The 19,767-nt window shown below is 40.2% G+C and overlaps 1 protein-coding gene across 5 annotated transcripts in view; it reads right to left on the reverse strand.

The window, feature by feature from the left end:
* The window catches only part of yaf2 (YY1 associated factor 2), a 49,393-nt gene that overhangs the window by 21,895 nt on the left and 7,731 nt on the right, over window positions 1-19,767 (reverse strand). For 3 of the 5 annotated variants that reach the window (XM_042335122.1, XM_042335120.1, XM_042335123.1), the window contains exon 3: window positions 15,926-15,967. The exons of the other annotated variants lie outside the window; for them this stretch is intronic. In XM_042335122.1, the coding sequence (XP_042191056.1) occupies window positions 15,926-15,967 (42 nt within the window). The remainder of the gene's footprint in view (window positions 1-15,925; window positions 15,968-19,767) is intronic. 5 annotated transcript variants of the gene reach the window in all.

A 19,767-nucleotide genomic window follows, 5' to 3' on the forward strand; every position in this document is an offset into this window, starting at 1 on the left:
TGTGCACTTATACAGAAAGACAGTCACCTTGAGAAATGCACCACAGACAGAGTGCCAATAGAACTAGATCCCTTCACAAGTTACCATCTTGAGGAAAGGTAGGACACAGACCTTTATTTCATATTCTGAATGGCAGAAATTGGGCACAAAGGGAAGAGATTGGGGGTGGCTGTTGAACCAGGTGCAGAGATCCCCCATTTCGGATTCACAAACTTTGCTTCAAAAAAAACTTTGCTTCTATTCATTTTAGATTTTCTTTTGGTGGGGAGGGAAGAGAAGAGGGGCACACAGCATTATTTCTGTTGCAGTAATACAATAATAGTTAATATACACAACAAAATTGGAAGATGCTAGAATTTTTTATCATGTATGTATAAATGTCAGCTGTTCTGTAATTCCCCAAATTTAATTGGGGTTATGCTTAGCTCCGATAGTAAATATCACACTTTAAACAAGTCTGTCAGAATAAAAATATTTTCTCAAGAGCTTTTCTTCTGAGTGCAATAGACTTTGATCTTTAAATAGTAAACTCTTCACCATCATTAATAATGCATAAATAAAGTTCAGTGTTACAAACCTTTAATCTAGTTTTATCTAACTTTCGTTAATTGCCGAAATATAAATCAACTTAAAGGGCTAGCCATGAGAAAAATTGCTTTCCAATTTGGGGGTGGGGGGAGAGAAAGAATTGTTGCAACTATGTCAAAGTGAAGGATGCCAGTTTGGGGAAAAGAACCATGTTGATAGTTCTTGGCTGAGGCACCAACTGTAAGCATCAGAGCAAAAAGGTCGTCCTGACTGAACAGACAACATACCTCGTTCCAAGTAGACCAGCTCGAGTGGTCCCAGCAGATATATATTGTAAAGTGGATCAACTGTGTATTCTGTGGGAAAAATGCAGCAGCAAATTGCGCACAGCAGTGTCCCAGTCGTGGATTGAAACACCACTTTTTTTTGAGGGATTATTACCCCCGGAAAGTGATCCACCAATCAGTTAGCAACCAGGTTTCTACTTACTGCTAGGTAAGCAGAGGTGGGTAGGATAAGGAAACTTGCCTAAGTTTTCGCCCTACCCAGGAATCGAATCTGGGTCCTCTCGCTTGCGAGGCGAGCACGCTAACCACAATGTTATGGGACTCTGGTTTCCTCAATATCAACCACTGTGACTCACCTGTGATCTGGCCTGATTTTTTGATTCCTTGTCACTAAAATCTATGTGCCCATAACCACCAAGATCTTACATGCGAAAGCAAGCTCAATTCACTTAAGCCCCTATATAGCTACAAGCAGTTGGGTTGGGGGGGTGGGGGGAGGGGGAAGACTCAAGCTGTTAAAAATGAAAGAAGTCTGCAAATCCTTGTTCTTGATGAATATTACTGCATATTGATAAGACATCTCAAAGATCAATGCTCAACTTGCTACTCACTCCTGCTCCAATTTATATGCACATATCCCAAAGTCAAAGCTCATCAACTCCATAATTTAAAGACTACAAGAAGCAGATTTCCTCCAAGAAACATTAAAAGACCAAAGGTTTTGGCTTACTTGCATAGAAATTTGTGTTATGAAATCAGTTGAATTCTTTAAACTTGCTACACTCTCCTTTTCAGATCACATCCTTTATTTAATGACTTAAGTTTTCTTTAGATCACAGGCACAAGTTTAACATTCCAATGCATAATGTATTGCTTGGAAGTCCAATGTAGTTTGAGAATTCAAAGACATCAAATAATACAAAATAAAAAACAAAATGCTATGAAGTTGGTATTTCACAGAACTCTAAAACCAATTCACTAATTAGCCCAATTTTGCACAGCACATTTTCCCCCAAACCCCAAGCTGTTCATTCCAACTGAAGACTAATGGAGGTTAAATGCAATCTACACATGCAATTTGGCTATTCAATCTTCATTCAAAAGGTGCATTCCAAAATAAAAGCTTCCTATTCAAAGCCTTCAATAAAATACATTCACCGGTTTTTCATTTTATTGGCCAACTGAATCACTCGTATGAGAACAAAAAACAATCATACCCAAAGAGGCTGCAAATCAACTCACCAAACTCAACTAGCATTCCTGTTTCTAAAACCATATTTACGAGTGCATTCTTGTGCTCATGAAATGGGTAAACATGGCTTGGATCAAACATTTGGTGATCAGTGTAATCAAAAATAAGACACAAAGCAACATCATCAGAAAAATACTGGCAAAAGGCTGAGAATGGAAGACAGCAAGTGTTACAAAACACAACTGTATTTCAACTTTCAATTCTTGGGTCAGCAGATTCCAATGAACACAGACATCTACTCAAAACCTGGCATACTAAAATGGTCTTATCATAAATGCTGGGGAGGACCTGTTGCCTGTGAATATCACTATGTGTCTGGGATGAAACCTCCTTTATTCCCAGAGCACTTAGCAATGGCAGAGCCTGATGCCAAGCCAGGGTGAGTGGAACGGTGACCGTAGGCATGGTCAAAAAGTCTTCAGGCACAACGTGAAAATAGGGAAAGAGGGGCAAGGCAAAGGGATTGAGGGAGGAAGTTCCATAGCTTCAAGGAATATTGGGTGAAGGCATGGCTGCTGATGGTGAACGCGGAGGATTCGAGGAACAAGGAGGAAGCCAGAGCCTGTAAAGCGGAGGCAGCGGGTAGTGCTGTGAGGAGAGAGGTTGAAGAGATAGGGTGTATCAAGGCGAGGAAGGATTTAAACACTAGAGTGAGGATCTTGAATTCGATCCGCTCTGTGACAGGGAGCCAGTGGAGTTTGGCAAGGACTTGGGTAATCGGGGTGCGTAGTTTAGTGCGAGTGAGAATGTGGGAGGCGGAAGCGCTCCGAGAACGACCGGCACTAACTGCACACACATAAGCAAGGGAAACGTGCTTCAATGCCTCTGGAATGCCTTTTAATTTCCTTATACAATCATAATACTTGCATTTGATATAACATTTGTCACGTCATTGAGACGTCTCAAAGTTCTTCATGGGATATACTGTAAAACAATGTGACCGGGTGTGCTTTGTGGGCAAACATGGCAGTCAATTTGAATACACCAATGTATCACGCACAGCCACGGAGTGAGTGACCAATTGTATTTGGAAAATGTTGGCCAGGACACTGGGAGAAACTCACTTCTCTTTTCAAACACAACAACAAAATTACATTTGTAAAGCGCCTTTTACGTCAGGAGGACCGCTTAGTGCTATGGGATCTTTAACATCCCCCTGGAAAGCCAGACAGGACCTCAATTTAAGTTTTTTTCCGAAGTTGTGTCTGTCCTCCTTCCAAGACACTCCAACAGATCCTCCCAGTGGACAGGAGCTTGGTAACATGTGGGGAAAGGAGTGCTTGCTGTGCTAGCAGCTGATCGTTTGGTGCAGACAACCTCCCACCAAGTTGTTGAAGCCAGAAGATCAGCAGTGTTCCACCAGCCTCTCCAACTGGTTCCATGGATCAGACAGGGCGCTCGCTGCCTGTGTTCCTCTCCCCTTGGCAAACTGTGGCCCTGGTCAGCTTCACTGTTGGATCCACAGACACTTGGCCCACACTCCAGTCAGGCCTCATGTGCACCTAGACCCCACGACCATAACTAACATTTATTGAACTAAATGTGAAGAGATGGTCATATAAAATTAGGAGAAAAGCAAGTCAGACTTCTGGGTATCGATAGGAGCTTTTAAGGGTTTCAAAAAAAGTTACAAAAGCAATACAGTATTTGCGGTTCCAAAAGAGGGATAAAACACAATTTCCTCAAGTATAAACTGCATGAGTGAGTGCAGGAAGATATGTGAATACTTCAAGATAGATTTCATTATTCCAGACAAAACACATTAGGCTATGAGAGCTGACAATATCAGCTGCACTGATTGATGTTTCTTACAACACTGACGACCTAAAAGTGGAGCTCAGTGATACAGACTGAAACACAAGGGTTATGCTTTGCATTTAATTCGAAGGCACTAGCACATTAAAATAACCATTTCAGTAGATAGAAAAGATAAAGGAAATAGAAAGTGCACACTTCACTGTCTGAATTTTATTCAGACAACACTTCATATTTGGTATGATGGCTTTAATTTTCTCAGTCTGACACATTCCCACTCTCTGCTAAATCTGGACTGAATTTCAGTTTAGAACAGGCAGACTTGGGCTTATCATAGACTTGTCACCACTGAAACATCCTTTCATTATTTTGAAAGTAGTAAATCTTTTGTCCAACATAACAATACATTTGTGCCTCCTCAGTGCACACCATACTTCCAAAGCTTATTTGGGAAACAAAGTGCAACAAAATGGTTTTTTTTCTATCTCCATTTTGTCTTAGCCATCAAAGAAGCTTCAATAATAATAATCCTTGCCTTCGATATAATAACAATCCTTGCATTTGATATAGCCCTTTTCACTTTTTTTAGACGCATCAAAGCGCTTCACAGAATATACTGCAAAGATGAATTGACTGTATACTTGTGGGCGAAACACAGCAGCCAACTGCACACAGCAATGTCCCACAGTCGTGGACTGAAGTGACCAATTTATTATTGTTTTTTTTTGAGGGATTATTATCAGGCGTATGCAAGGAACCCAGGTCTCTCGCTTGCGAGGCGAGTGATCTAACCACTGAGCTACAGGACTCCTGATAATGTTTGATTATTGATCAATGCTTGATCTTAAATGAAGTGCTAAAAATTCATACTGATGTCTCAATATGTGATGGGAGTGCAATAGTGTTTAAAAATAAACTGAAAAATTACTCTTCTCGTCTTCTAGTACAATAAAGCTTACCAATTATTTTCTGTCAGTTTGCACGGTAAAGTAACAAAAACAGCATCGGCTCTAAATAAACAATGCCAGCAGAGGGAAAAACTGGTTGCCTCTCTACACCCCTTCTCTACTTGGGATCATGAGTATTGAAGAGTGGAGGGAGGGGGCAGTTTTGCATCCGTGGAGGTGGGCCCACAAACAATACAGAGTGAGGCAGAAGCTGCAAGAAATACAATAGTTTAAGAAATAAGAGGTGAATGAAGAATTGCAGCATTGTGTCATCAAGCCAATGTTGAAATTCAGATTTCTGCCCCCCACTCCGTTTATTTTGAAGCAAAATCCAATTACACAGCAGCATAGATTTATGCATGAGGCACAGCTGGCCTTAGGTCAAATGATGTGGATCAGTCACAGCAACCTGACCTCCAGAGTCCAACATAACAAAGATAGAAAAGTTCTGCACCTGTGCACATCTTGCTTTGGGAACACCAGCATCCAGCTTTTGTAAAGACGTTCCTGAACCACTGAAGTTTTTCTCTTGGTATTTGTGAGATTTCTGGCATCCTCAGCGCATTATCACTTGAAAAGAACTTTCAAGTCATAAGCCAGCAATGCAATACTCCTGACTTTCAGCTCTATTACTGCCAACTACTCGCTCTCCTCTCAACACCACTGAAACAAATAATGGGCAATGTATTTGAGATAAAAAAGTAGTCTGCTTCATTTCCTCATGTACAGTATGGAGTTTTGGACTTTTTTGTGATACCTAATTAAATATAGAATACTAGATCAAACTAAGACATCCTTTCACCCACCTCATTGTATTATGGATCCAACTGTTCATTTTGTGCATTTTCATTTCACCCACAATATATACAGTCAATTCACTTTACAGTATATTCTGTGAAGCGCTTTGAGACGTCTCGAAGATGTGATAAGGCACTATATCAAATGCAAGGATTATTATTCTTTGGATGAGATGTAGACTGAGTACCTTTCTGGCAAGTTGACCTTACATCCCATGGCACTATTCAATAAGAAAAGGGAGTTCCTCCTGGTGTCCTGGCGAACAATTCTCCAGATAAGTTTCATTATTCACTTCAATGGTTGTTGCGCAAATTGGCTGTGGTGTTTGCCTCATGTTAAACATTTTAAGAAGTGTGTGACATGATACAAGACAAATGAAAGAATTATTCATTCTCTACACTAAATTTGTGACCATTACCTTTAAAAATGCCCACTTCATTCTCTGTGTAGGGAGTGGAAGGAAGCAAAAACATTGGACGTTTTACTGTACTATTTCAACTTTGTCCATACAGGTCCATATACAGGAGGCAGCAATCTTATGTAAATTCACCTATTGTAGTACAGCTGCTCTATACAACCAAACTTTTTGATCTTAATTGCACTTTTCACCAACAAAGCTTTCTGTCTAATTAGAATTCTTCATGTAGTATGTCTTTGAGCATTTTGTGTGGTGGTGGTGGGGGGGAAGTGAACATCAACACCATCGAAAAGGGTGGTTTTAAGATAATACTACTAATAATCCTTGCATTTGATATAGCGTCTTATCACGTCTCAATTCTTTATTCTTCAATTCTCAATTGAAGTGCTATACAAGTGTAATTTGCTGTCTCAAAGTGCTTCACAGAATATACTGTAAAGTGAATTGACTGTATATTTGTGGGCAATATTGGCAGCCAATTGCGCACAGCAGTGTCCCACCAACAATCGTGGATTGAAGTGAACAATTTTTTATAATTATTTTTTGAAGCAATTATTACCCCTGGAAAAGCAATCTGATTAAGAACTGGATTCCTACTTACCTCTAGGTAAACAGAGGAATGTGGAGCAAAATTTGCCCAACATTTTGCCCTGCCGGGAAACGAACACAGGTCTTTCACTTGCGAGGTGAGTGCTTCAACCATTGAGCTACAGGACTCCACAGTTGGGATGTAAATACAATGAGAGAGGGTATGCAAGGCGGAGGGATAGAGGAAGATAGTTCCAGAGGTTAGGGACATAGTGCCTGAAGGCTCAGGCAACTGAAGGTGGAATGGAGGGGGCGAAGAGCAGGGCTTTGTTAGTTGAGTGGATGGGTGAGCAGAGGGGTGGTGTACAAATGGATGAAACTGCTAAGGAGTTACTTAGGCATGAAGGGATTCATATGCGAGGGCGAGTACTTGAAGATGATGTATTCAGAAACAGATAGCCAATGGAGCCTGGTGAAAATAGGGGTGATGGTTGTGCAGAGTTTGGTGTGGGTGAGGATAAGGGCAGCAGAATTCTGGCAGCTTGTGAAAGTAGAATTGGGAGAGACCAGAAGGAGTGCATTTAAGAAATCAAAGCTTCTATCTTCCCTTCAAAAAGCTCTCCATCCTTTAAACCAGGAATGCATGATACAAAATATACTTTCTAGCCACAATTAAGCCAAAACAGAAGCAAAATGTTCCCCTGGACTATACTTCCTTAATTCCCACCTGACAATTGTTGGACACATAAGGAATTGTGCAGACATTTTGTTATGTAACATGCACACACATTTAAATGGAACGTCTTTCAGGGCCTAAAATGTTAATGACATTTAAAGAAAAATACAGGGTTAATCTTATTATCCTGGCCACACTTACAGTGAACCACCAATTGTTCCATTCATTGGTCTTTTCTGCAAGTCATCAATTACAGAATTCTGACAAATGTTAGATGCAAATAGCAGTGGGACAAGAGAATGAAGCACCTTAAATATAAAATACAGATTTTAAAAAATGGAAAAACACACTAGATTGCTCAACAAAGATTAAATGTGTTTGCTTCAATTTTTGGAGTCACATTGATTGATAGGTCCAAAGCATTACGGGGCTATGTTTCTGACGCAGCCATATCCATGCGAGTTTTACCCGAACATTATAATAAGCAAGGGAGCACATCAGCTTCTAAAGCCATTGCCCAATGACAAATAGCCATAGAAAACAGAAGACCCCAGGTCCAATCACTTGTGTTAAATTCACCTGTGCCAGGACAGTACATTGCCACCAAGCACAGTTAATCAGTGGATGGCAGCTAACACTGAGGAAAGGAGAGAATCACCAATAAAAATTCAATTTTGTTATTTTTCAGTTAGTTTATGGCTCAGTTGTCAAATGTAGCAATTGGACCATACATGACTATACAGACAAGAAAGTTGCATCTTCAAATTCCCGTTTGTGCCATATGTTGGTCTCAGCCTGGATGGGGCACAAAAATGTACTCAGCATCCCTGGGATGGGGAAGATAATACTCAGGCAGGATTCCTATTCATAGTTACTGTCCAGTAGCATGTGCTGGGAGATATGCGCGCACATTAACATCAAATAGCCTGCAGTTAATCGTCATCAAGAGTCAAACATGAATAATGACGACTTTGACGAAACATCAAATAGCCTGCAGTTAATCGTCATCAAGAGTCAAACATGAATAATGACGACTTTGACGAAACATCAAATAGCCTGCAGTTAATCGTCATCAAGAGCCAAACATGAATAATGACAACTTTGACGAAACACCAAAGGGCGTCTGTGGAACTGCACCCCCAGTAGAAAAATAAATCAAATGGCTTCAGGAGATATGGATTTGGGAAAAATTTGAAGAAAAAAAAGCAAAAAAAACTGCTAAAACCATTTTTTTTAAAAATTGGGCTATGACCAAGTTTTAAAACAAATACGTAAAATGAACTGCAAAATTATATTCTAAAACATTGATTTGCTGTTTTTTCTGAAGTTGAGTTTTTCTGCATGGCTTACTGAAAGGGTCATAGCCACAACACTGGCCCATTCTGTTGACAGAGAATGTAATCAATTTTTATTACACCCTCAGGGAAGCCACTAAAACCTTAAAAAGACGAGACAAAAAAAAATACGACACAAGAAATTTACTGTCGCTTGCTATTGCACTCTCACTGAACAATAGGCTACATCAAATGACCTCCAATGGCAACAGAAGATAAAGAATACTGCCCTCCCAAGGGTAGCCTCGTAATTTCTCCATCTCTTGCAGTAGTTTGCACTTAAAAAAAACATGGAATAATTTATAAATGCAGGGAGTATGTACACAGCATTTCCAGATTGCTGAGAATTCTTTTAATGGCTGAACAATTTTGCTGTCTCCCCACCCCCACCCAGAGTTTCTCATTCCTTTGTTCTATTACTCATCTTTGTACTGTCAACCTCCTTTCAATCTTTCCTCATCCCCCCACCCCCAGTTCTTGCTCATTTGTTCATTCTTTTTTCAACAGCTCAGGTCAGTTTGGAGTAAGCCCATCAGCTGGTTGTTAAAGAGTTCAATTCAGCAATACAAAATTCAGAGTGCTTGGTGCATGACCCTTCAATAAGTTCATTGATTCGATTCAAGCATTCTCTTGTAAATTACCAGTACAGTGCTTGTTTTTTTCTCTCTCCCAATGACCAAATGGTTTATCACACTGCACATTCCACAACTGGATAAAACAAATGGTTGACTTGTTGTAGAATCTAAAGCGAAGAGGCTATTGCATGGTTTTAATTCTCTTGTTGCTCCTTATTTAATATCCTTTTCCCCATCTACTTTCAAATTCCTTTCTTTGATTATACTTTCTACACATGTACAATTAACTCCTGATAACTTGACCCTGGCTTAACTTGTCAAAACCACTGAAGTCATCATGCTGCCACTATCCCAGCCACATTTATTTATGTATTTATACATAACCCGCCACTCCTCATAACCCGCCACTGAGCCCTTTTCCTTTGGAGCACTGAGTTATTAGGCATTTCCTGTACCTTTCTGCTTTTCTACCTTTTGTTTAGGGGAAAATATCAAATACTCAAGTATATAGGGGAACAAGAAGCAGCAGCCACTTGACAGAGGTGTTATCGCCGTGGATTATACTGGGAATAAATCAGCATATTCAGTAAACAGCTGGCAGTTAAACCATACAAACCCCTTCAGGAGTCAGAATGCATTTCCAATGCACCGGTTTAGAAGCAACTGTCATAATGCTTTAAAAACAGATCAGCACCATGAGTATGGCAACGATCTCAATGTCGCATGAATCCAAGATAATTAGAAGGTTGGAGGTATAATACTGGTCTGTGCCAAGTTAGCTGATGTGGGAAACTGAGGAATAATTGCTTCTTGACAAAGGAAAGGGTAAAAACAAAAAACAGCTCAGGTTCAAACTCCTGATCACAAGCCAGTGGCCCTCTTCTTAAAATGTGGATATAATAATAATACTTCCATTTTATACAGCGCTTTTCACATCTTCTAGCCATCTCAAAGCGCTTTTCAGAATTTACTGTGAAGTGAATTGACTGTATATTTGTGGACAAAACGCGGCAGCGAATTGTGCACAGCAGTGTCCCACAAACAGTCGTGGATTGAGTGACCAATTTTTTTTTGAGGGATTATTATCCCCAGAAAAGCCAATCAACTAACAACCAGGTTCCTACTCACTGCTAGGTAAACAGAGGAGAGTGGAGTAAGAAAACTTGCCCAACATTTTGCCCTGCCGGGAATAGAACCAGGTCTCTCGCTCGCGAGGCGAGTGCTGTAACCACTGAGCTATAGGACTATAAGGCAAGAACTGTATCAGGTTCAATGTCATCCATCGCTTTCCTCCCTTCCTCCTACTGCAAAAGCCAGTTAGGAATCACTGTCATTGTCAGCTCACACTTGACAAGCTGTCTTGAGCAGCTGGTACCCATGGCACCATAGCCTGGCAAGAGTCAGCTGATCACAGAAATTTGGCAAAATAAATGAATACGAGCACATCTGAACATATCTCTGAAAGGGGAACAGCTATGGCTGCTCCTACTCAAGCCATTATGCCATTTTCAGGGAAAAAGATCAACTGAGTTGAGTTACACACAAGAAGTGTGCAACATGTGCAGTGAGACTCGAGATTTCACAGAAACTGCAACTCTGATGCTGTGAGAGATAATTTGGACTGTAGGGTTACTACGTTGCTTTTAAAAACTGGGCAGCTAAATGTACCTTTATGAAGTATCAGAAGACAACCATTCATGGAACAGAGTTTCTACCTGGAAGACAGAAAGTAAAAAGCACAGCGACAACAGAAGGAGAATTTAAGGGAAGAAAATGCTGTTTAAAACACCACAGATGTTTACAGAATTTTAAAGGAATCTTTTGAGCCATCAAAGCACCACCACATGGGAATAAAGCATAGTTCTAAATTATACCATTTAAGATTAAAAAAAACAAAATTATATTTGTATAGCGCCTTTCACGGCAGGAGGACATCCCAAGGCGCTGGACAGACAAGAATTTCGGACCCGAGCTGGGGGGTGGGGGAGGGTGGAAGCAGGAAGATCGAAAGCACGGTCAAAGAGATGGGTCTTGAAGGAGGAAAGGGAGGGGGTGAGGAGGAGGGACTGTGAGATGAAGTTCCAGAGGGTGGAAGCACAGTGGCAGAAGGCCCGCCCACCAATAATAGGGCAAGCGAGGAGGGGGACGTGAAGCAGGCCAGAGCCTGCTGAGCGGAGGGAGCAAGCAGGATGGTAGTGGGGAGCAAGACCATGGAGGGCTTTGAAGGTGAGGACCAGGATCTTGAACTGCATCCTCTGTGTGAATCGGGCAAGGATGGGGGTGATTGGGTCGCGGAGCCTAGCGTGGGAGAGGACGTATATTCTCCTGGATGTTGACAGACACGCTCAACAAGTCAGCCTCACTTTTCTCCCCAGTGCCCAAAGGGTTTGAACAATCCCCTTCATTGCTTCAACCAAAACTGAGTCCAGGTGCAGCCTGAGCAAAGCACAATACAGCTTGAGTTATGACTTCTGTGGATCCGAATGCAACAGATTTGGCAAAGTCACCCAGCATCCTGTTTGGCTTGTTTATTGCTGTCTCACACTGCTTAGAGAATTAGCAACAAATCAACGAACACCCAGCCCTCTTTCAGCTTATCACTTCTTCCATTTGTAACCAGATATTAACCCAGTTCCTTCTTAACGTGACACAAATATCTCTATTCTAGGTACCTACTCCTCTGAGAAGAAAAAAATAGGACAACTGAAGAATCCAAATACTGGACAAAGATACATTTCTGTCCTCAGCTCATACTGATATACAGTCATCAATATCTTATCCACAGTTTGCATAAACAACATTTTAGCAACCAAGTTCCTACAGATACATTCACTTTATGAAAAGTGTGCTGTCCATTTTTAGTCAAAAGCTAAATACTAGGAAAACAAAAACACAAATAAATTTTAAGTTCAACTACAAAAGGAAAAAAAACCCTCAAAAATAAAGGACAAAGTAAAATTTTAAGTACTTGCCATCTGGCATTTTCATGTCAAAGCAGCTGACAGTGGCCAAGTAGGATGAGTTGACACACAGCATTAACAGGTTGTCATTTTGTCTCTGGAATGTGTTTTTAAAGCTAGCACATACTGAAGCAATGAAAATCATCCCTGGCGGCTGCAAAAGCCTCCAACTTAAACTAGTCTGGACAGCCTCGACCAAGCTACTCGTCTGAGCAGGTCCAGGGAGCAATGCTCTCCACAATTCAATATGAACTGAAAACATCGGAGGCCAGAAGGACAGCTGGTGTGTGAAATCTGGAATTCTCAAGTACAACAGAGGATGCTATTATAAGATTGAAGCAGAGAATGATGTGTGAGATAATTCGGGTCTTGGGATTATTGATGCAGACTCTGAGTGACCAAGTTGGAAAATGGAGAAACAGTATTTGTCCCATGGTAGATAATTCAGCTAAATCAAGCTGCTGCATTGATCCTTGGAACACTGACAGTGGATGCCTCCACACATGGTTTAAAACCATGTTGTGTAAAACCATGTTGTTTTTACAAAACAGACAAAAATTGCAACCAGTAACAAAATATCAACCAGTAAAAGCTCGCAAGACAACCAATAAGTAATGGCAATAACTGAAATACCATCCCTACATGGCCTTACCCCTTCCTACCTCTGTGACCTGCTAACGCCTCTCTACTCCCTCCGTTTAACAGGCTCCAGCCTGATCCACGTCCCCCGCCTGGCCCACCAAACCATCGGCGGTCGGGCTTTAAGCCTTTGGGCCCTCACCATTTGATACTGCATCCTGCATTCTGCTTGTCTCGCTCCCTCTCTTGTCTCCTTCAAGGCACGCCTCAAGACAATCCTCTTTCACCAAGCCTTCGGCAACCTCCTACCCTCCGTGCCCTCCACCCTTGCTGATCCCAACCACCGCACCCCCCCCTCATCGCTTGGGACCAAATCCCTGACTGTCCAGCACTTTGGGATATCCTCCCGAGATGAAAGGCTCTATCCAAATGTACTTTTGTATTGTATGGTCGATCATCCATGACAAATCAAGGGCTGAAAGATGAAATAATTCTCACTGCTTCATTTCAAGTAACATTGCATATCTCATTTTCAAGTTTGTGGTTAAGATACAATAAAAATATATTTAAAAATTAATCCAACCTACGGTTGGAGATTTATCTGAAGCAATAGAACACTTAAATTATGATTTTCCAACTAAATCTGTGAATCAAGCCTATTATTCAAGTGGATTCCATTAAATTGGCAACCAAGGAGTCTTTGTCATGCAGAAGTGATTAAAATAATTGTGCAGATTACATTTGCTCAAGTGTTCGGATCACAAGAAACGGATAGATTCTGACTAAGCCTTGGAAGGAGATAAAAATTGTTCAGTTACATGAGATTCTTAAAGCTTACCTTACATTATATTGCACTTTCAGCAGGGATGCTTCAATGAATACAGCAAAAAAAATAACTGAACACTCAGGTAATTCGTGGGCATTCAACTCATCAGTTGATTTGATTTTCATATTTATTAATTGAATTCAATCTTTATTGATATATAAAACTACAATTTTAATAAAGTAAAGTGTAGCATTTTCTTGGCTGTGATGCAACACAAATAGCAATTATACCGTCATCTTATACTTCAGTTTACTGACCTACGGTCATTCATACAAAGAAAAAAAAATAAGCGCATCAATTTACATAATTAATTTCAACACTTCAAACATTTTTCCAAAAAATCATTTAAGAATTGCAGTTCTCTTGAAAAGTGTTCGTAAAAGGGATAACAAATATTGAATCGTGCTGTTTAAATGATTCGACACACCTCATAATTGACAGAACCCCATGTTTCACCTGATACATCAGCTGGCCAACAACTGTCAACCTCCAAAAAAATTAGAAACTCAATGTAGCAGTGAGTTTAATCACAGATCTAAAAAAAACCTTAATAATCCTTTGTCAAGATACTGGTTCTGAAAGTTATCCTGTGGGGGGGAAATAGTAGTAAAAATAAAAACTGAACATTGTGGCCATCATCAGGTGTTCACAACGCACAATTCTAGGATTACGTTCAGTTGCTAATGGAACGATAACATACTCAAATTATCCTTAATATTTTTGAAAAAAAATTATTTATGGGGCTGCTGTAAAATTAATAGTTGGATGGAGATAATTCAAGAAGAGTTCCCTGAAAGATACCAGTATTAACAGTTTACACAAAAATATTGGGGAGAAATACATAGAATTACATGACACAGGAATGGGCCAAATTTCCCAAATAGTCTGTGCTGCTGTTCATACTCCACATAAACTTCCACATGGATGATTCAAATTCTCTCTTAAATACAGTGGAGTACTGTAGCTTAGCTGTTAGAGCATTCACCTTGCAAGCGAGAGGACCTGGGTTTGATTTCCGGGCAGCGCAAGACGTTTGGCAAGTTTCCTTACTCCGCACGCCTCAGTTTGCCTAGCAGTCAGTAGGAACCAAGTTATTAGTCGATTGGGATCACTTTTCCTGGCAGCTCTGCTTCTAGCTACCATATTTATGCCCCCGGGAGATTATGAAAGTAATGTTAGAATTATGCATCTAATATAAGAATTATACTAAAATGTATAATTTAAGTTTTGGACTCTGCAACAAATGAAAATAGCTGACCAAAATCTACCTTATTGAATCTGTTCATAATCTTAACCATCCCTATTAAGTCCTCTCTCAATCGTCTCTCCTCGAGAGAGAGAAAAAAAAGCTACATATTCAGAGCTAATGATTTTTCAAAATTATTTTTTACCCTAGGGCCACTGTTGCTGAAGGCCGTTTCTTTAACCTTTTCCTATACCGTGCCTGCACTAGGCCCCAACATCTCACCAAGCAAAAATCACATAACAAATGCAGCAAAATTGAACCCATTTACAAACATAATGATAATCAGAAAACTGATAATCATTTGTTAAACACAAGTGATTTATTAAATTTGAGATGAAGCAGCCCCATGAAGATTGAATGAGTGTCCCAATGAATACTTGGCAGTTGGAAAAAAAATGACAGGATTGATCCCTACTTTGCAATGTATTACTTTACATCAGTCTGGGAGCATCAGACACATTTGACCTCAATGATTCAAGTTTCTGAGGGAGAAAGAAACCAAATCACTCATTCTATTGCTGTCCAATGATCTCTAGTTGAAGTGCACATCCGTGGACATCAGAGGAGGGCAGAATCTACCTCAGTTCTATCTCTATTGCTGAGTTGATAGCAATCACCATCAAGTGAACAACTGTGGGCATGTGACTAAGGTAAAGGGTAATGTGAAATCCCAAGAAGTAAAATCAATATCCCAGAAGAGTGGGAACCAGAAATGTAGAAAAATGACACAAAAACAAAAAATTATAAATGCTTAACATTTAAAAGCTTATTTTGAGGAGGTTGCCAATTGTCTTTAAGGTTACTACAACCACATTGGCATAGGCAAGTTCTTGCAGTGTCAGAAAACACATGCATCTTTGCTTGCAAAAATGCTGACGGGTTTAAAGTATAAAATAAGTTCAGATTTCTTAACTTTCTGGTTTTGCAACAAAAAAAAGTAGAGTGCAAAAGAAAGTCTTGTGGCTTTACATCAATTCTAATCCTCTCCATTGTGTGCATTACTATAAATATTCATTGCATTTCCTCTCAGATCAATTGCAGATCAGCAGGTGAGATGGACATTGTTTGTGGTCCCGAGTAAGCTGCAACAGTGCAGCCCTCGCAAGCTTGCACGGGGAATTAATGAAAGTGGAGTCACTTAAAATAGGAGGCAGACCAAGTTTTGGTGTGAAGTCAGAGAGAACAAGTTGGGTCAAACATCTCTGCTGAGACATACCTCAAGCATCCTGACTGTTTTATTGTCCTGCCGTAACACGGTCTGCAGCAAAGAAATAGAGTAGAAAGAAAAACAGGCAGTATATCAAAAGTTAAATGCAGTAGAAGAACATTGACAGGAGGGGAATAAAAAAGGACAAGTAGAAATGTAGTGCAAAAACATTGAGAACAAAACAACAGTAGAACTCATGAGTAGTGTTGAGCTCCTGAAGATGACTTGTCTAATACATCACAATAGTAGGTGTGATCCACATTGGTGTGGTGGTCTTGGTTGTTCGGTTCCTGAGCCTGGCAGGTCCACAGCACAGCCCATCGGCAGGACTTGGAAGGGTAGACCAATCAATCACTGGGGGCAGGGACTCTTCCCACTCAGCTCCTGTTAACCCTGCAAGCCAAAGCCCTAATGGGTAAGGTGGTCCTAGCTGAACAAGCAGCGGGAAAGCTTGCCAGACAATGCTCTCAATGTCAAACTATGTGGTTTTTAACTGGTTAGACTCCAGATGTACCCCCATTACACACTCTGGGGTCCCCTAGCCTTCGCTCTTCCCAACCTGCTGCTAATACTTAGAAAGTAATTTTTAAAAAGCAAGGATATCCTGTTTATGCTGCAACCTAACCATGTAAATCAAATGCATGGCCCCATTTAATATAATTTGATATGATAATCATAATTGTTGATCTTTCAACTCACTAAAAAAAATCAAAAAAGCAACACGATTTTCTTATCCTCTTGTACTACACATTGCACATTCAGGGTCATAATATTAGAGTATATAGTCATAATGGTAGTTCACAATTTGATATAAATAACTGTTGTAAAACACATTGTGCCTACAGTGAAGCTTATAGTTACTATTCTGTACTATTCTAATCATCCAATGCGTATATTGGATCAGCACAGCAGCAGCATCCACAATTCTAATCTAAACCAACAGCAGAACAAAGTTTTACTTTTTGCAAGTGATCCCCGGATGCAATTTTTGGAAATAAAGGAAGACGACAAAAAAAATTGGTTGTTAAAATCAATAGTACGACATAACAGTAAAATTATGCTTCACTCACCCTTCCATCCCATTCAACACCAGGGCAACAAATTGAAACAGATATGGCTCTCATTTGTACAGACAAGAATTCATTCAGGTTTAGAATTCTTGTCGAAGCAAGGCTGCTCAGCCATCAACAAGCCAAATGTATTCAGTAACCTGTAACTGAAGTAAAAAGCACTTATACAGCAGATAAATCTGCGCTAATCTGCAAGGCGATCATGAAAAATAAACCAAATCGAGCCTCCGGTACAAATTCCCTTTGTGATTCGGGGAATTATATCAATCCTGCTGTTGAACCCCAAGCAGACAAAACTGGCAGTACTTGCAGCTAATTATGACCATTCCAATAGAAGACAATGTCCAATGAATTTCCTCCTTCATTGCATTTCCTCCTTCAGAAAGGGAAATATCAGGGGGTGGAGGGGGGAGAGGAAAAAAACAGGCTGCTCCTGCACACTGAGATGGTGTGCTATCAGCAAAGGCCTATGAGTATTTTACCAACTTATCACTTTGACTGTGGGAGGAGGGAAAAGACAAAAAGAGGAAGGAATTTTAAAAATGTCAAAAGAGAAATATAAGGTGCGTAAGAAATAACATTCTAAATGCTTCAACATTTATTCTTTGAAGTACAACTGGTGGGGTTGCTGCTTTTCTGCAACTTGGCACCATTATTTTTGATGAACAATTTGTTTTTCTCTCCTGCTTGCTCAAAGATGATGCACTTCCTGGAGTTACATATACCCAGAAATTTATTTTGCTTGCTTTTGTGAAAAGTGGGGAAGAAAAGGTGGTGCAAGTGGTAACCAGATGACTTGGTACCCACATAATGAATACTACAAGTGGTGTAGGGATACACTTGCAAACATTTGCATTCTGTATCCAATGTATTGCCCCAGGCTGTTCGTACATTGTTAGTTGGAGCTTTATAACTTAGACTTAGATCAATTGCAAGAATTCTCATTTTAAAAAAGGATCTTCCTAAAGTACCTTTACAATCAATCCTGTGAATGCTCCGATATGTCCTCCTGACATGAAAGGAACTGCATTGGATGCAAGAATAATTATTATTTAATGCATCTCTTCCAACCTTTGCATGCCTATTCTGAGCAATTTTTTCTCCTATCACAGATAAATTGGACAGGTCATTTATGCTGTCAGTTTATTATCTTTTTCCCCTTTCTCTTTGCTTAGTGCACTTTGAATCAAAGATGCCTCAACTTGTCACTACTGATATTAATGTAGTATTTTCATTCCAACTGTTCAGGAACACAGCTTAACGTTTAATTTGAATATTTTCAGGAAACTATGTGTTCAGAGAAAGCACATTACATTTCCATCAATTACACAAAATTCTAGTTTGAAGCACGATAAAATTTGCTTACAATTTGGCTCAAAACACAACTTCAAACTCACAAAGCTCTCCACTTAAATCTTCCAACATTCCCCTTTCCCACAAAATCTATTCCCTTAGGTCTGCAAGTGAGTTTCAGCTCAAGGATACGCTGAATCAGACTTTTCCATTATGGACTCATCCCAATTACAAACTCAGATGAGACTGCACAAACCCATTTCACTGAGCGCTCCATTAGCATGCAGGGAGATTTCCATTTCAGTGCCCATTTGATTTGACACCTTTAGTTTCAGAAGCAAAATGACAAATGATAGAGAGAAATGAGTGAACACAAATCCTTGCCAAAAAAATTAAACACAGTCTGCCACCTACTTCTCTGATCGTTCATTCTCCATTTGACTATTATTACTTCCTTGTCCTGTCACACTGTCTGTGATGAAGTGCTACACCAAATGGTTATAACTAGCAGCAATGAAGCCAAATGTTACCATAAAAATCTCACACTTCCAATGATAATTGCAATGCTTTTTTTCCCCCAGACAAGACAATCACACTAAAGATTAAGTGCAATTCAAACCGTCTCCTTTCTCCTCCCCCACAATGATTCAGTTGGTAAAGACACTGCTCAATGCTTTCCTCACTAGATCCATTCGACCTTGCTTTTTGGTTAGCTTGCCATCAAAATCCCTAAAAGTATATAAAGCAGACAGTTCCACATATGCATGCCACCTATGAAGCAAATTTCCTTTCATGCTCTCTACGTAGAGGGACACGGTTTACCTTTTCCCAGAGTATTAAATACAGATTGGTAAGAGGCAAGGCTTGGGGACTGGTGAGTGTACTGGGTTACTGCCAGCTAAAACCACAAAGGCTTCCAAAACTGTCGAACAAGCTTCTCACTGTTTGACCAGGTAGAAGGATGAACTTAACTCCGATATTCCATTAGTAGGTACATCATCTTGGAGCCAGCTCAATCCCTTTTAAACCTCCCTTTTTAAACCTCACTCCCTCCACATCCAGCATTTCTCATTCACAAATCCCAGAACTGAGAGGTTATACCTATCAGGAAAGAGGGGATAAGGGGTGACCTGTAGAGGTCTTTAAAATTATGAAAGGTTTTGATAGGGTAGATACAGGGAAGATGTTTCCACTTGTGGGAGAGACCAAAACCAGCGGCCATCAATATAAAATAGTCACGAGTAGATCAAATAGGGAAGTTAGAAAAAATTTCTTCACACAGAGAGTAGTGAGAATGTGGACATGCTACCACAAGGAGTTGTTGAGGCATAGATATATTTAAGGGAAAGGTAGATAGGTACATGAGGAAGAAAGGAATAGAAGGTTATGCTTGAAGGCTTAGCTGAGGAAGGGCAGGAGGAGGCTCATGTACAGCATAAACATCGGCATAGACCAGTTGGGCTGAATGGCCTGTTTCTGTGCTGTATA

The sequence above is a fragment of the Callorhinchus milii genome, unplaced genomic scaffold (genome assembly GCF_018977255.1).
Source record: "Callorhinchus milii isolate IMCB2004 unplaced genomic scaffold, IMCB_Cmil_1.0 Scaffold5, whole genome shotgun sequence".
In the NCBI taxonomy this organism is placed as follows: Eukaryota; Metazoa; Chordata; class Chondrichthyes; order Chimaeriformes; family Callorhinchidae; genus Callorhinchus; species Callorhinchus milii.